The 13,492-nt window shown below is 45.6% G+C and overlaps 1 protein-coding gene across 1 annotated transcript in view; it reads left to right on the top strand.

The window, feature by feature from the left end:
- Nucleotides 1-3,338: 3,338 nt before the first annotated feature.
- LOC128297397 (hornerin) overlaps nt 3,339-13,492 on the top strand; it is an 88,758-nt gene continuing 78,604 nt past the window's right edge. The window contains exons 1-2 of the mRNA XM_053033028.1: nt 3,339-3,611; nt 9,408-9,520. Coding sequence (XP_052888988.1) covers nt 3,402-3,611; nt 9,408-9,520 — 323 coding nt within the window. The 5' untranslated portion in view covers nt 3,339-3,401. The remainder of the gene's footprint in view (nt 3,612-9,407; nt 9,521-13,492) is intronic.

The raw sequence follows: 13,492 nt of genomic DNA, 5'->3' as shown, positions 1-13,492 counted from the left end.
GTAAAGTTAGGTTAGATTGCGCCCATCGTTTGGACCACAGTTTATTTGCAGTGTGTGATGTGATATTGGTTGATGGTGCAACAAAAAACAAAAATATGCTCGATGTTTCGAGAATTTTGTCACCACCATCACAATGCCAAGAGAGTGTGGAACCACAACGGCAATTTCATACGTCACCAACTCATCACGCAAGAGACATTTGTAGTTTCTGGTTTTTTTTTTATTTAGTCGGCAAAGGATATAACAATCTCTCCGGTATATTCTTACCTAACGCCACCCATCAACTGTTTATTAACCCGTCGTTTCGTATCGCCCTGGACAACGGGCATCATCATCCAAGAGTTCCTGATTCGGCAAAATCCTGTTTTAATATCTCTCGTTGTGGACACATTTCTTGTGCTCCTTGGAATTCTGCAGCAATCGGGAATGGTGTGGGGGGGGAAACAAAAAAAAACAAAATCCACTCCCCCTTCCCCCCTCCACCCACTCGTCATGTTTAATTGAAAAATTAATTTTGTTTGGATTTCCGGTCTCCGTGTGATGGTGTGCTGCTCTCTTTCCCGCGGAAGTGCCCGGATCAAAAGTCAACGGTGTGACAGAAGCAGCAGGGGTCAGTGATGGCCGTGGTGCTTAGAGCTTGGGTTGATTTAAGCGCTTATAGCGTCGCGATGCTCGGGGGAGTGGGAGTAATGTTCGTCGTTCGTTTGTGTGTTGCCACTGATTCAGCAGAACCACTATCGTCATCATCCGGGTTGCGCGCGCGATACCCGAGCGCGATGATTTGTTTTTGTGCCCTCAAAGCGGAAAAAAATGACACACCAAGACACACACACACGCACAGACTCCGGGTAAGAAGTGGGTCACGCGAAAATCTTCATCATCACCACCACCTCCTCCCCCACCATGGAAAAAAGGGAGAAGCTCATCTCTCGCGGTTTTTGTGTGTCGTCCTGTTCGGGGCGCGATAAGAATTTAGCGCGAATGGAACGCGCGCACAAACAAACCACTCCATGTCGTCGGCTTTTGGAACGCGCGAGACCGTCGAAAGACCGGGCGGAAAAGTGGAAAAACAAATGATAAACGCTTTTTTCTCCCCGGCGCCGCATTGGAAGGAAAATAAAAAACGATCCACCGGAATATCCATCTGTGTGAACTTTTCCTGCAAAATTGGGAGGTCGAGAATGTCTATATGAATATCCCGATAGCTGACGAGATGAAGCCCCCGTGGTGGTGGCAACACGAAAAAAAAAAAAATCTTAAATAAATAAATAAACGAACAAACGAGAGGCATCAAGCAAACGCGCGCGCGGGTTCGACTCTCTCCTCCATTCCTGCAATCTGCTAAATCATCAATTTTAAGGGATTATCATATGATTTATTTTTATCACGCTCTGATTACGGTTTTATAGAAGGATTTCTGTGCTGCGTGATGATCGCAGGAGTTTTTCTTCCTGTGCGTGTCGTTTGTTTTGTTTTGTTATTTACTTGACAGAAGAAAGCAGCGTTGAAAGGAAATTGTTGTTCCAATCGCTGGCTATTTCGTGATATTATTGGAGAAAAAACTTTTTTGTAATGTCGTACAACACAGACGAACCCTGCATTTACTCAGCTGTGTCCGAAAGATGCTTCAAAGTATGGTGCTTCCAGGAGAGCTGGTTCCCATTGCTTTAGCTTTGTTTATAAAACGTTTAAAATTATCTTGATCGAGTAATCAAAATGGGAAGCCCAGACAGAGGGTTTCATATGCGGCTCGTAACCTCCCCAGTATCAATGATCAGCGGTTTTTGGCGCTGCGGCTAACGTTCCCAGTGATGCGAGAATTATGAAACCAAGCCAAATCATCATCTCATCTGCTTTCGTAGGGTGGTTGGTGGCATCACAACACCCCCGTCCGCTTGCCCGGATTCATCGATCAGCAAAGTACAAAGCTTAATTAAGCCATAAAATTTCCAATTATCACGATGAAGTAATTAATCGCTTGTGGCGGTTTTTCGTGTTGAAGCCTTAGACGGCGAGACCCACCGGGATTCCTCCATCGGGTTTCCTTCCTTCCCGGTGTCTTGGCAACGTTACACCAACCATCGTTCCGCTGTCCTTCGTCTTTCTCTTAGTCCCGACAGCAAAACCCGCCTTAGTGTAAGTGAGTGCGGCCATCTTGGGAAGGTGTAATGTCTGTGGCTGTTTTGATGCGCTGTGACGAGGGTTCACGGTTCGCGGCACAAACCCACCCTGGACGACGGTGTGGCCGCTAGAACCGGAAGCAAACCAAGCGAGCCAAGGGCCACTGGTGGCACAGCAAAGGCAAAGTGTCCAGTGTCCCCGGCGACAGTGTCTTGCACGGGACGATGGTTTTAATTTCCGCCCCGTGAAGATCGCCATCTGACGTTTATGAGAAGCGCGCCATATCAAGTGGTTGAGCTTTTCGAACCGATAGCACAAAATAAAAAATAAACCACACCTTGAGCAGCAGGATCAGATCCCCGGGTAGAAAACCTTGAAAGTCTCGAAGCACGTCGCCGCGTCACCCACGACGGCGCGTTTACACTTGTTGGTTAAAACTGCAGCACTGGATCGGCGTTCGGCCTTGTTTGTTCGGTGTCGTTTTTCTTCGCCTAACGTTCTGCTGACTAATTGTGAACAAATTAAAAAGTTTTAATAATTAATTAAAATACTACGGTGCTGCCCCGAGTGTCGGTTCCGAGGGGGGCGGAGGTAGCAGCGCTTGCTCTCAATAGTCTAGGCAACGCGCAAGTTTTAATGAGGTTTTTCTCAATTCCTTGATTTTGACGAGTATATTAGCAGTAAGCTGAATGGTTTTTTTTCTTATTTGCTTTTTGTATTAAATCTCTCTCCTCCACTCTCTTCTCGTTACAGATTTATGATCGCAAACCCAACATAGACGTCCGTTTCGTCCCCTCGTCCTGGTCATCTCGACGCCCCGCCAGTGTTAAGTGTTGCGTGTGCGTGATCGCCCAGGTGTTGCATATATTTGCAGGGCGATTGCATTTCATGCCAGATTTTCCATGGGGCAACAGTGTTGTGTAAATGGTGAAAAGCGTGAGTGAGTGGCGCTTCAATTCCTTCCGGGTTGTCCCCCCGGCGTGTGAGTGTTTCAATGTCGCACGTGCGGTGCTAGAAAGGTGGTCAGTGTGTGTGTGCATGTTTGTTTGGTTTTATTCGTGTGTGTGTGAAAGTGTGAAAGTGCACGTGAAACGGGGGTTGATGTGGAAGGGTGTGAATCGGGAAAGGAAGAAGCTGTAGCTGGGTGGAGGAGGAAGAGGAGAAGGAGAAGCAAGGTGGAAGAGGGGAGGGGAAAGGAAGTGTTCGAAAGAGGGAGGGTGGTGTGTAGGAAAGCACCACCACCACGTCCGGCCACACAGCGGCGCTTGTAGTGGCGTTACATGTGGGAAATGTTGGATCCCGACCTAGAGTGTGGCAATGAGTGTGGGGGGCCGGGGCCTCCCCCGGAGTTTCTCGTGCCACCGCCACCCCGGCCACCGTTCCTGGCGGAGCTGATCAACTGCAACGAGGAGCAGCTGCAGCAGACACCGTTCGGTGGTGGTGCCACCGGCGGTTCCTTCGCCGATGTCGACATGTGCGAGGCGTTCCCGGTAAGTGAAGCGAACGGTTTGAGAGACCCGTTTTTAGACATAAATCGTAAAATATCGATTAATTGCACATTCGTTTCGAATCGTCGGCCAAATGCATTGGCTACTGCTGCTGCAGCCGAACGAGAAAGCATCGGTAATGTGCGGGAAAACTTCGTACATGATTGGTGAAAAGTTGCCATCCGAAGGGGGAGGACGTACCGTCCGTTGGTTTATTGAACAGCATAAGCTCTTCCTCTTTGGGTTGGGAGGAAGTGCTTTAGATAATAATCCTTCGTATATACGGTAGACCACCCGGACACACACATACAAGGCAGTGAGTCGAAAAAGGTAAAACCTCAGCAGCTGTGCTGCGTTGTATCCCGAGTGCCGTAATCCGTCTGAAACGTTTCTTTCCGAAATTCATCAAATCCCTCGATCGTCGGCCGTACATCGTCCAACATACGCAGCCAGACATCCACACCCGGGGCTGCTCTGTTGGCTATATCTCTCATGTTCAGGTGGAAGCTCTTTCAATTCCACTCGTCGGATCGGATTAAGTGTAATTGAAAGCCTGTTTCTGTGTTGCCCTACGCTTCACCCTCCCCATCAGCATCCCCGTTATGCATCATCGGATGCATTCGGTATCGATGCAGGACCTTTTAACCAGGAGCACAGTTGTCCCAGGCGCGGATAAAACTGGGGATGCTTGACTTTTTACACACACCCACTTCCACTAGAGTTTTTCATAATTGAAAATTTTCCACCAATGGAGGAAGCAAATAAAAAAAAAGAATATCCAATTGGAAAATTGGTTTTTACTCCCACGTTCTTCGGCCACACGCCGAACGGCTGAACGGCTGGGTGACGTGCTCGAAATAAACTTACGATCGCCACATATATGCTGCTCCTTCGTTTATTGTTGTTATCTTACCGAATGTAACCGAAACCTTTCCCTTACAGTGGCTGTCTTCGCTTATCACACTTCACACCCGACAGCTCCCTTGCAAGCAGCCCCCCATCTCATTGTGTGGCGAATCAATGTTCGATTATTTTACACCTACGGGTCCGTTTTGGAGCCCTTTGCCGTCGTACGTTATCTTTCTGTTCGCATCTCCACCGAAGGGTTTGGTGACGATGATCCCTCCATCGAATTGCTATGGTGGACGCTTTATAGGTGTACCCCCTTGGATCCTGGATCCTTATTGTTTGGGGCTAACAGACAATAAACCAACAAAAAACCCCCCCTCGGTTTTGAAGGTTCGAGATGAGACGGCTCTAAATCTGACCTGTTAACTGGGGTTGGGGGCAGTACGAAAAAAAGGGACTCCTCCTAAGCTCTTCTATTCTTCTACTCGTTGTTGTACTACTGCTTTCTATCTACTGACGGGGGCCATGAGTTATGAGTGTGGTGTTTGGGTTGGTATTTTCGCGAAGGTGGGTATTTTTTCCCCCCCTGCTTGTTGTGAGAGGCGATGAAAGAATCGTACCATTATTGGAGGCTGGACACAGGAAGCAGCATTGCAGGGGCAACACTCCACTCTTCATCTTGCTGGAAACTATTTTCATTCCACCCCATACAGCCTTTGTTCTCCTTATCATAATAAATCAAACCTACCCAATGATCCAACCCGTTACGGCGTATGTAAGGGGGGTTGGCCTGACTATTGTATGTAGCGACCTTTTCCGTTGACTATGATTTGATGATGGTCAAACAATCATAAGGGCCCCGACCCAACCCGTCTCTTCGTTTGCGGAAAAACTCGCACAGTCCGCCCGCTTTGGTTTGACCGTGTCCTTTCCTTATCGGTTGCGTTTGCAATTTCCCATTTTGTGTACGTGGTGTGATGACGTACCATACCGTGTGTGTGTGTGTGTGTGTGCGCGGTGAAAGGGGTGAGATGAATGTGATCGAATCGACGGGCGAGTAGTGACCATTGTGTGCGACCATCGCGCCAACCTGGTTTTGCGCTAAAACCGGAAAGAAATGCGACGCACGAAAGATGGTGATCAAATGATACGAAAGGGCGTAGAGGACGTCACATCGGGGGTTTTTCACCATTGTTTAGTTTGTGGCCCACTGCAGCTCATCGAGGAGGCAGCATTGATATCAGCGCTAGATAGATCTGTAATGATCTCGGTTGTTCAATGCCCTGTAAGGGCCTGTTTGTGCTGTGTGCCGAAGCTATACAATTGCGATGGGCGTTGATTGGGGAGCGCATTGAGTGGTTTAGTAAATTGAAAAAAAGAAATACATTATTTGCCTTGAAATTATCGAAAGGGTTTTCAACGAGTCGCTATCGTTAATTAAAATTCCAAACGGGCTAACCGAAAACATTTACAGTTGTTGTTAAAATTTCTGTTCTGGAATAAAGAACGTATTGGGGGGAGCAAGAAAAAAAAAATGATAAAATTTAGAGTTAAAGCTTTTATGTGATTAATCCTTGTTCAAATCGAATCTTTGTTCCGGTTTTATTTGATTATTCCTTTCTTTTGTAAAATGGGAAATCTTGCTCACTGCGTCTAACCAAAGCTAATAGCTTTCCGTAAGGGGGGTAGGGAGCAAACATCCCAAACATCCCAACCGGACGTAGAAGATTTGCCCCAAAGCCCCATCGCGATCAATTTTCGTTTTACCCATTCACATTTGTGTGTTTCCAACGCCTAATATGTGTCCAGAGTTTGCACTCCGGTTTTCCGGCCGGAGGGCCCTTTTTTCTTCTTCCACACATGTACGGATATACGAACACACGAATAAAAGTGAATCCTAGTTGCTCCTTCCTACCCGGAGCCGGAGAGTAAGTGTTTAACGTGCACGAGGAACGTACACGGCTCGGTACCGATTTTCCTCTGTGTTGTGTACGGCTGTAATGCAAAGTTATCGTCTGGTAGATTTTGTTAACAACCACCCTGTTACTTCCTTCTTCCTCACCCTGTTGTCGTTGGGTGAAATTCTTTCCAATAATTTCCTTTTTTTCCCTGCACCTTTCGGGCTCTGGATTGTGGGTCATTTTAGCGCACACACATGCTAGCCCCATTTTGTACGGGAAGGATTCCCACTCCGAAGCACACGTGGGTGTATGTGTTTTTCCTTTTCAAACAGCTTTTAACTTCTAGATTCAGAGGATTTTTTTTACGGCGAATAGAGCACACTGTTAGTGTGTGTGTGTTCGTGTTGGAAAATCCATTAACGGCACTATAAATGTCGGGTTGAATTAAGTTTTATGGAATCTTGGTCCGCATTGGATTAGAGGGATGTTTGCTCGGTATTTTTGCCCGTGTACGATGAATGCTGCAGCAAGTGGTAGGTAAAGGTCCTATAAACGGATTTTCCTAATGAATTCCGGGTTACAAATATGGCACTAGACCTGAAAAGCTTTTATCTGGCATCTGGCTGCTGCTGGAAGCCGTAATTAAGTAAACGAAAAAGCATTACAATTGATCCTTAAAATTGTTTTTGTTTGTATGTTAGGAAATGAATTAATTAAATTATTGTTGATGAAATCAATCCCGTCTTTAATTAATTCATTAATTTAAAATCATGATATTTTTGTTTGACAAAAAAGGAAATAGATAACTTCCGTCACGAAAAAAAAAACACATCCAAATCCGGGATAATGAAAGGATCGTTTTCCCGACAATAATTTAATAATAAGGGGCCGCTTGGTGACTCTTTCTCCGCTCCACTGCATTTACTTTCCAAAATCATCAGCCCAGATATCGATGCATAATTAATGATTTATGAATTTTCTTTTGCCTATCATAAGCGAGTTTTCCCTGACGGATTGGCTATTATTTTGTACGATAGATGCGCCTGCTTTACAGCGCTTTTCAGCACAATATGTCTAATTGTGAAAATTGGTGGAAACAAATGTCTTTTGCCGTGCTTACTCTGTTGTAAAGTTACACCCCCGCCGGTGGCACGTAAGCAAAAATGATTTCCATTTGCGCGGTTCAGTGAAGACAATTGATTGAATGTGCCGCCACACTGCCCGGGACTTGCCAGTTGATGTGCCACATGGACGAACAAATTTATGTTGGCTCTGTTATGGCTCGGTGAACGTCCCTTTTTCCCTGGCAACCATTTTCCATTTTCCCATCGAACACCTTCGCGCCTCCGCCTGTCTCCCCTTCGCATTCCTACCATTTTGAACCATTTTTATGGCTTTTAATTATAAATTTTTAGCCATTTCCTCCTTGCCACAGAATGGAGTTTTTCCTTCTGCTGTCCCATTCCCATTTGTTACGGGACCGGTTCCCCGTGTGCTCGCTCGCGCTAAACAGTCCCATCGAATGGACGGGTATTATGGGCTGTACCTCCAAGCTGCCAGCACAGGGGCAGTGTGGAGTAAAATGTCCTCCATTGAAGTGGAAAGTTTTATTGTGAAACTTTTCAAAAGGATGGATCGCGTTGCGTTTCGTTTGTTTTTAGTGTTGTGTTGTTGTGTTTGCCAGAACATACGGAAGCTTTTTCGCATTCGATGTTGTGTTCAAACATAACTACGACATGCAATTTTCCCATTCGTCTCTCCAGTCGTGCTGCTGATCATCATCGTTGTGCCATTTTTCACGTCTCGTTATCGTGGGGTAGCACGTGTCCGCGTGTGTTTTCTGTTGCTAGCTTCATCCCTAACCCCCGGCCTAGAACGCGCAGGAATAAAAGTGGAAAACTGGCCATCCGGGTGGGATTTTTATCTCGAAAGTTTTCACTTATGTCTATAAATTTCGGCAACCTCTCCATTCAAATGAGTCGTATAACTTTTTCCGCTCCTTTTTAAGTGCATTCTGAGATTGTTTTCCTTTTTTTTTGCCCTTTCGCGAAACATTTTCCTTGTTCAGCGGAAAGCTTCTTGTCCAAGGAAGTTAGTCAAAATGGCTCATTGAAAAATTTTCCGCTCAAAAAACACGAAACACAGGGGCGTGTGGAACTAGCGGGGCATGACTGGGCAGGGTAAAATTGCACCCGAAATGGGAAATATAAAATAAATCCATCGATTCGTAGCGTACTCCCCGGTATGCTTTACACAAATTTCACATTTGAAGTACACAGCCGCCCAATGCTACCCAATGGGGGAGAACCGTTCACAGTCGAGTGGAGTACTGGCAGTGGCTCCTTATAAAAGTTGCTCCGTTAAAGGAAGAAACACATTTCTTGTGTAATCGATGAAGCAGAAGCAACGCGGACGCGCACGCCCTTTGTACGGCGGAACAGTGAAAAGTTTTGTCATTAAAAATTGTTGTAGAAATTATTTTTAATGTCTTGTTTCAGCGAACGTGTAACGTGCCACTAAATGGCACATCGGAAGAACCCGAGGTACGGATGTTATCAGTTCGTTCGATGAAGAAAAGCTCCCCATCAGCGGTTTGCTTCAACTGGAGTACGTTTTTGGTTTTTCCTTAGTTTGCTGCTCTTCGAAACATATTTCCGACCGAACTTTTCCCATCAAGTCGCACTCGCGTAAGTCAGTTGAATGTTTATGAGTGGTAAATGGGTCCGGCAATGAAACGATTCCAACCGCTACTTTTCATTGGCGAGTCTTCGGGTTTTGGTTTGAGAATCTTCGATAGCCTGTGTACCAGCAGCAGCTGCTGGTGGGGGACGTGTATGAGTGCGCGCCGTTGACCGGGCGATCATTCGGAGTGGTCGCTTAATTGAGTTATTAATTGAGGGTTTAGTTTTAATTAGCCTCATCCCCATTCCTCAACCGAGTCATGCATCAATTAACAATAAACAAGCGACGAGAGTGTGTGGTACTCGCGCTGAGAATCTGACCGAAACTGACGCATACATCTTTCTTTTCTTCAATTCTCCTTCCACAGATCATCGACGCCAGCTACCATAGTGGCCCATCATTCCAAACCTCCGCCATGATAGTGCTGTGTACGGGACTTTTGTTGTTAGTCATCTTTATTTCATCGTTACTAGTGTGGAAGTAAGTACAACCATCGCATATATCTGCAATTTATGCGGCTTATCCATGGCCAAGGGGTGACAAGTTTCTGTAGTGTCTCTGCCCTGTCCGGCACAGATTTAATTTGAAATTGAGGTTTACCGGTTATGCAATTTTGAACTTAAGTCTAAAAATTCGTTGAATGAGGTGAATCGACTCTTAAAGAAACAAAAATAGACGAAGGAAGACATACAACTTGCCTCTCTACTTAATGGGACATCAAACACATTTTGGACCAATTAACATGAAAGGAGAGAGTGAGAAGAATGAGGAAAGTAAAGGACCCTCAACATCGTCCAATCCGTCTCGGTCGCAAAGAGTTCGCTATGCTTTGACAGTTACTTCCGGTTGTGTTTATTAATTCCCTTTGAGTCTTGTTTTTTTTTGCTTGGACCCTAACAGCATCGGTCGAAATTAGGTCGAGTTCTTCAATAGAATTCAAGTGACATTAATTTTACCTATAGTCGAAGAGATAATGGTTGGCGGGTCGATGCAGTTCTGATTTTAATACATTAAATATGTTTCAATGTTCCGCAGTAAAATCAAAAGGTTTTACAACAATTAATTCTCAAGATGGTAGCCATCTTGAAGTATTTCCATTTTTGAAAGACATTCTGTTCAAGCAAAAGCATAAAGGAGTTTTATTCAAACCCAACTGTCTTTCATTTACTCCTTTATTGAGATCGCCAAGCCAAGCACCAAGAGTGCTTCTGTTTCTACAACATTCAGCGTCGGCCACCAGCACTTTATCATTTGTCTTTGTTGGGACCTTTTGTAAAGAAAGTCCAGGATCTTGACATCCGGTTGCCGATGCTCAACACCCGAAGGGAGAGTGCACAGCAGCACGACCAGAAGTTTGTTGTAAATATGCTTCAATTAATTTAATTAGCTCCACAAAGAACGAGAAAAGTGCGAGGTATGTGGGATACGCTGGGAAAACAAGAGCCGAAAGCTTCCTGACTGTTTGTGCCCCCATTGCACTTGCCTCCTTGTGTGTAACCGTTACTCTCCAGCTCAAGTGCGATGCTGGTTTGTCCGATGTTCCTAAAACACGAAAACGAAAAACAAAAAAAAAACAGCAAAGCGGAAGCTCGACTCGACAATAGAACACACCGTCCGGTCAGCATGGGATAGCCGACCCGGGGTAACAGTGGCTGGCAAACAGCGTACAAATTATCAAAGTCCGTTAGGCGGACGCGAGCGTGCAAGAGTTTCCGCTGGATATTATCCTTTGCCCGTGCAGCAGCAGCCGCACAACAGGACGTTTCTGCTTAGCGTGAGAAGCGATCGCCCTAGTCAGGCCGGTTGGTTTGCGCCCCACTCTCCCTTTGCTGGAGATGCGATAGTCGACGGATACTGGACGGCTACGAAAGCGGGCAGAAAATGTAGATAAATTGCGTGTTACAGCTTCCCTCGAACGTCAGCCACAAGCTGCTTGGGCGTAGCGGGAAGCACTGCGGAACACTAGATTGTTTTATGATATTTATGTTGTGAAAGGTTGATTGTTTTGTTTGGATAGTCTCGCTGTGTGTGTGTGTGTTTGTACCGGGGGGACCCGGGGATAGATTTCCGCCACCGACCCTAGTTTGAAGAGGAAGTGTTGAAAGTCGTCCTTCTTTCCGGTGTTTCTGCGGACGAGTTGGTGAAGATGAAGATAAGGTAAGCGCCCTATCCCTCACTTTCTCTCTCTCTAGAGGGAATCGTGCGGAGCAGAGTGATTGATGGCGGAGTTACGTGATGCGGCCATGGTGGCGTGTCCCGTATTGGCACTGTTTGTTCTGGAACGTTTGCCCTTGTTTATACCGTATTGTGACTGAGGTAATCGTTTCCAGTGAGCTCTGGTTCGGTTCTGTTCATTACAACCAAAATGTGTACGCCGTCTCGGTTGGTATTAACATTTTCCTTGGCAGGATAAAGTCTTGCAGGTTGTCGGTCCCGGATCTTATGGTGGCCTTGGTTGATTATGGGGCAAGCAAATACTTAATCATCAATTGTAGACGTTGAAGATCGTATCACTAATTGAAGACCAGAGTTTCCTAAGTGTGTCCATAACTTAAAATAGCTTGTTGCTGGTCGTTACAAATGCCAAATTATTCCACGAATTCCTTACAAACAACGCGTTCACTAATTAATAGTTTAATCCTGGATGGAGCCTGCATATTGGATGAATGTTTTTCTATGGCGCAATCATCCCGCTGATGCAAATTGGTGTTCGCATTAATTAACGTGATCAAGTACCAGTACAATTATTACAAGCATCGAAACATCTCGACTATTTCTAGACAAACAACAGAATGCTGTCTATTGTGACGTTTCACCATCCCCTTGGCAGAATGTGTTATTGAGCATCATCATTCTGCTAAACATTCCTTTCTACTTATCTTCAAAGTTTTTTGTTTTTTTTTTTTATGGCCAAATGTTATGAAGATTCAATAGAAATTTTCCCATTCTTGGCAACAGTAACTTACGCGTGTCGTAACGGTTCTGAAATCCACTTGCGCCCTTAACTTGGTTTTCTTCAAGGTGCTTTGCAATAGAAATTCCTTTCTTGTAACGCTTAGCACGCACACACACAATAGCAAATCAAAGAGTGAGAGAAAGAAGCAAAGGAAAAAAACTAACATACCGCCCCAACTGAAACTATTCCAAAGTTTACAAAGTGTTTGCGATTCTTTTATTTTGTCGCATCAAAGCATTCAAAAACTGCTGAGCAAAAAAGCAAAAAAAAACACTTAAATGACACAAGTGCCACCAAAGCCGAGCGATCTACCCTCTCTCTCTCTAGTTAGGGGATGGGTGGCATTTGGAAGCTTTCATTTTGTTCGGTGTAATCAACCTGAACATTAAAGAAACGATTGTTTTTCCCCGGTGGGTTTCCCGTATCCCCTAAAGGTGCTGCAGAAGTGGAACTTCCTGTTCCGGCAAAAGAATGCCACAAGAAACATAAAACCTTCGGATGCCCGCCGCTTCCACTCGGCGCTGGTGTCGCCCGCCAGCATATTTCGGATGCCTTCGGAAGATATTGGAAACACTGATGCGCTACGATGTTTCGGTTGCTTGTATAGAGTATCTTGTTGTTTTATTTTTTCCGATCACATCCACCACATCTCCGTTGTTGTTACTACCAGGGTTGGTGGGTGGTAGGTGTGGCTAGTGAAACTTTTCTCCAAAATTCTGGCACTGTCTTCCTGCTGTCGGTACGCAGTCATCCACAAGCGGCCACTGCCTCCTGCTGCTCGGTTCTAATTTCCAACCGTTTTGCCGGATACGGGGCCGGCATCTACAGCTTGGACTCTCCAAAAGGAAATTAAGAGTATAGGGGGGGAGGCGGAGAGTGTGTTGTGCATGTCGTCCTCACATAGACCTGATGCTGCGCTTCAGTTGACAGGTACCCGAGTGGAATGAACTAAGTTCCGGTGGCATTCACGAAGGTGTGTGTGGGTGTGTGGGTTGCGCATGTTTTGGCAGTTCCAGCACACACTCCACGTTGGTTGTGTGGCGTTCCAATTTTCGAGTTTCGAGAAAAAGCTTCCACCCTTGGTTCGCCTTCCGCTCGAAAACACGCACCCACAGTTCCCATTGCAAACGCAGGAGTTCGGTGTACATCGATTGTTGCACCTGAACGGAAAAGCACCAAGGAAAATGATATTTTGCACCGAGAAACGAAGAAACTTTTTGGCCAAAGGAAAAGTAAGTGGTGCATATGATGGGAGACAGATAGGCAGAGCGAATGGTGGTGGTGACTCAGTGTTCGACGCTGGCTCTGACGATGCTGTTGTAGGCAGGTGAAAGGAATGAGTTTTCCTACCAGCGCCAAAGTGGATGTCTTCATACCCGAGCACAATTATTTACTTTGAACAGTGGCTTTTCTTTTAAAAGGACAGAATTTAATTAAAATAAGTAATGCTTGTTTGATCCATACTTTTCCGAGATGTAGTTTTTGCACACATGTGG

The sequence above is a fragment of the Anopheles moucheti genome, chromosome 2 (assembly GCF_943734755.1).
Source record: "Anopheles moucheti chromosome 2, idAnoMoucSN_F20_07, whole genome shotgun sequence".
NCBI classification, from domain to species: Eukaryota; Metazoa; Arthropoda; class Insecta; order Diptera; family Culicidae; genus Anopheles; species Anopheles moucheti.
The sequence above is the reverse complement of the archived record's forward strand: the minus strand, read 5'-3'. Positions and strand labels throughout refer to the sequence as shown.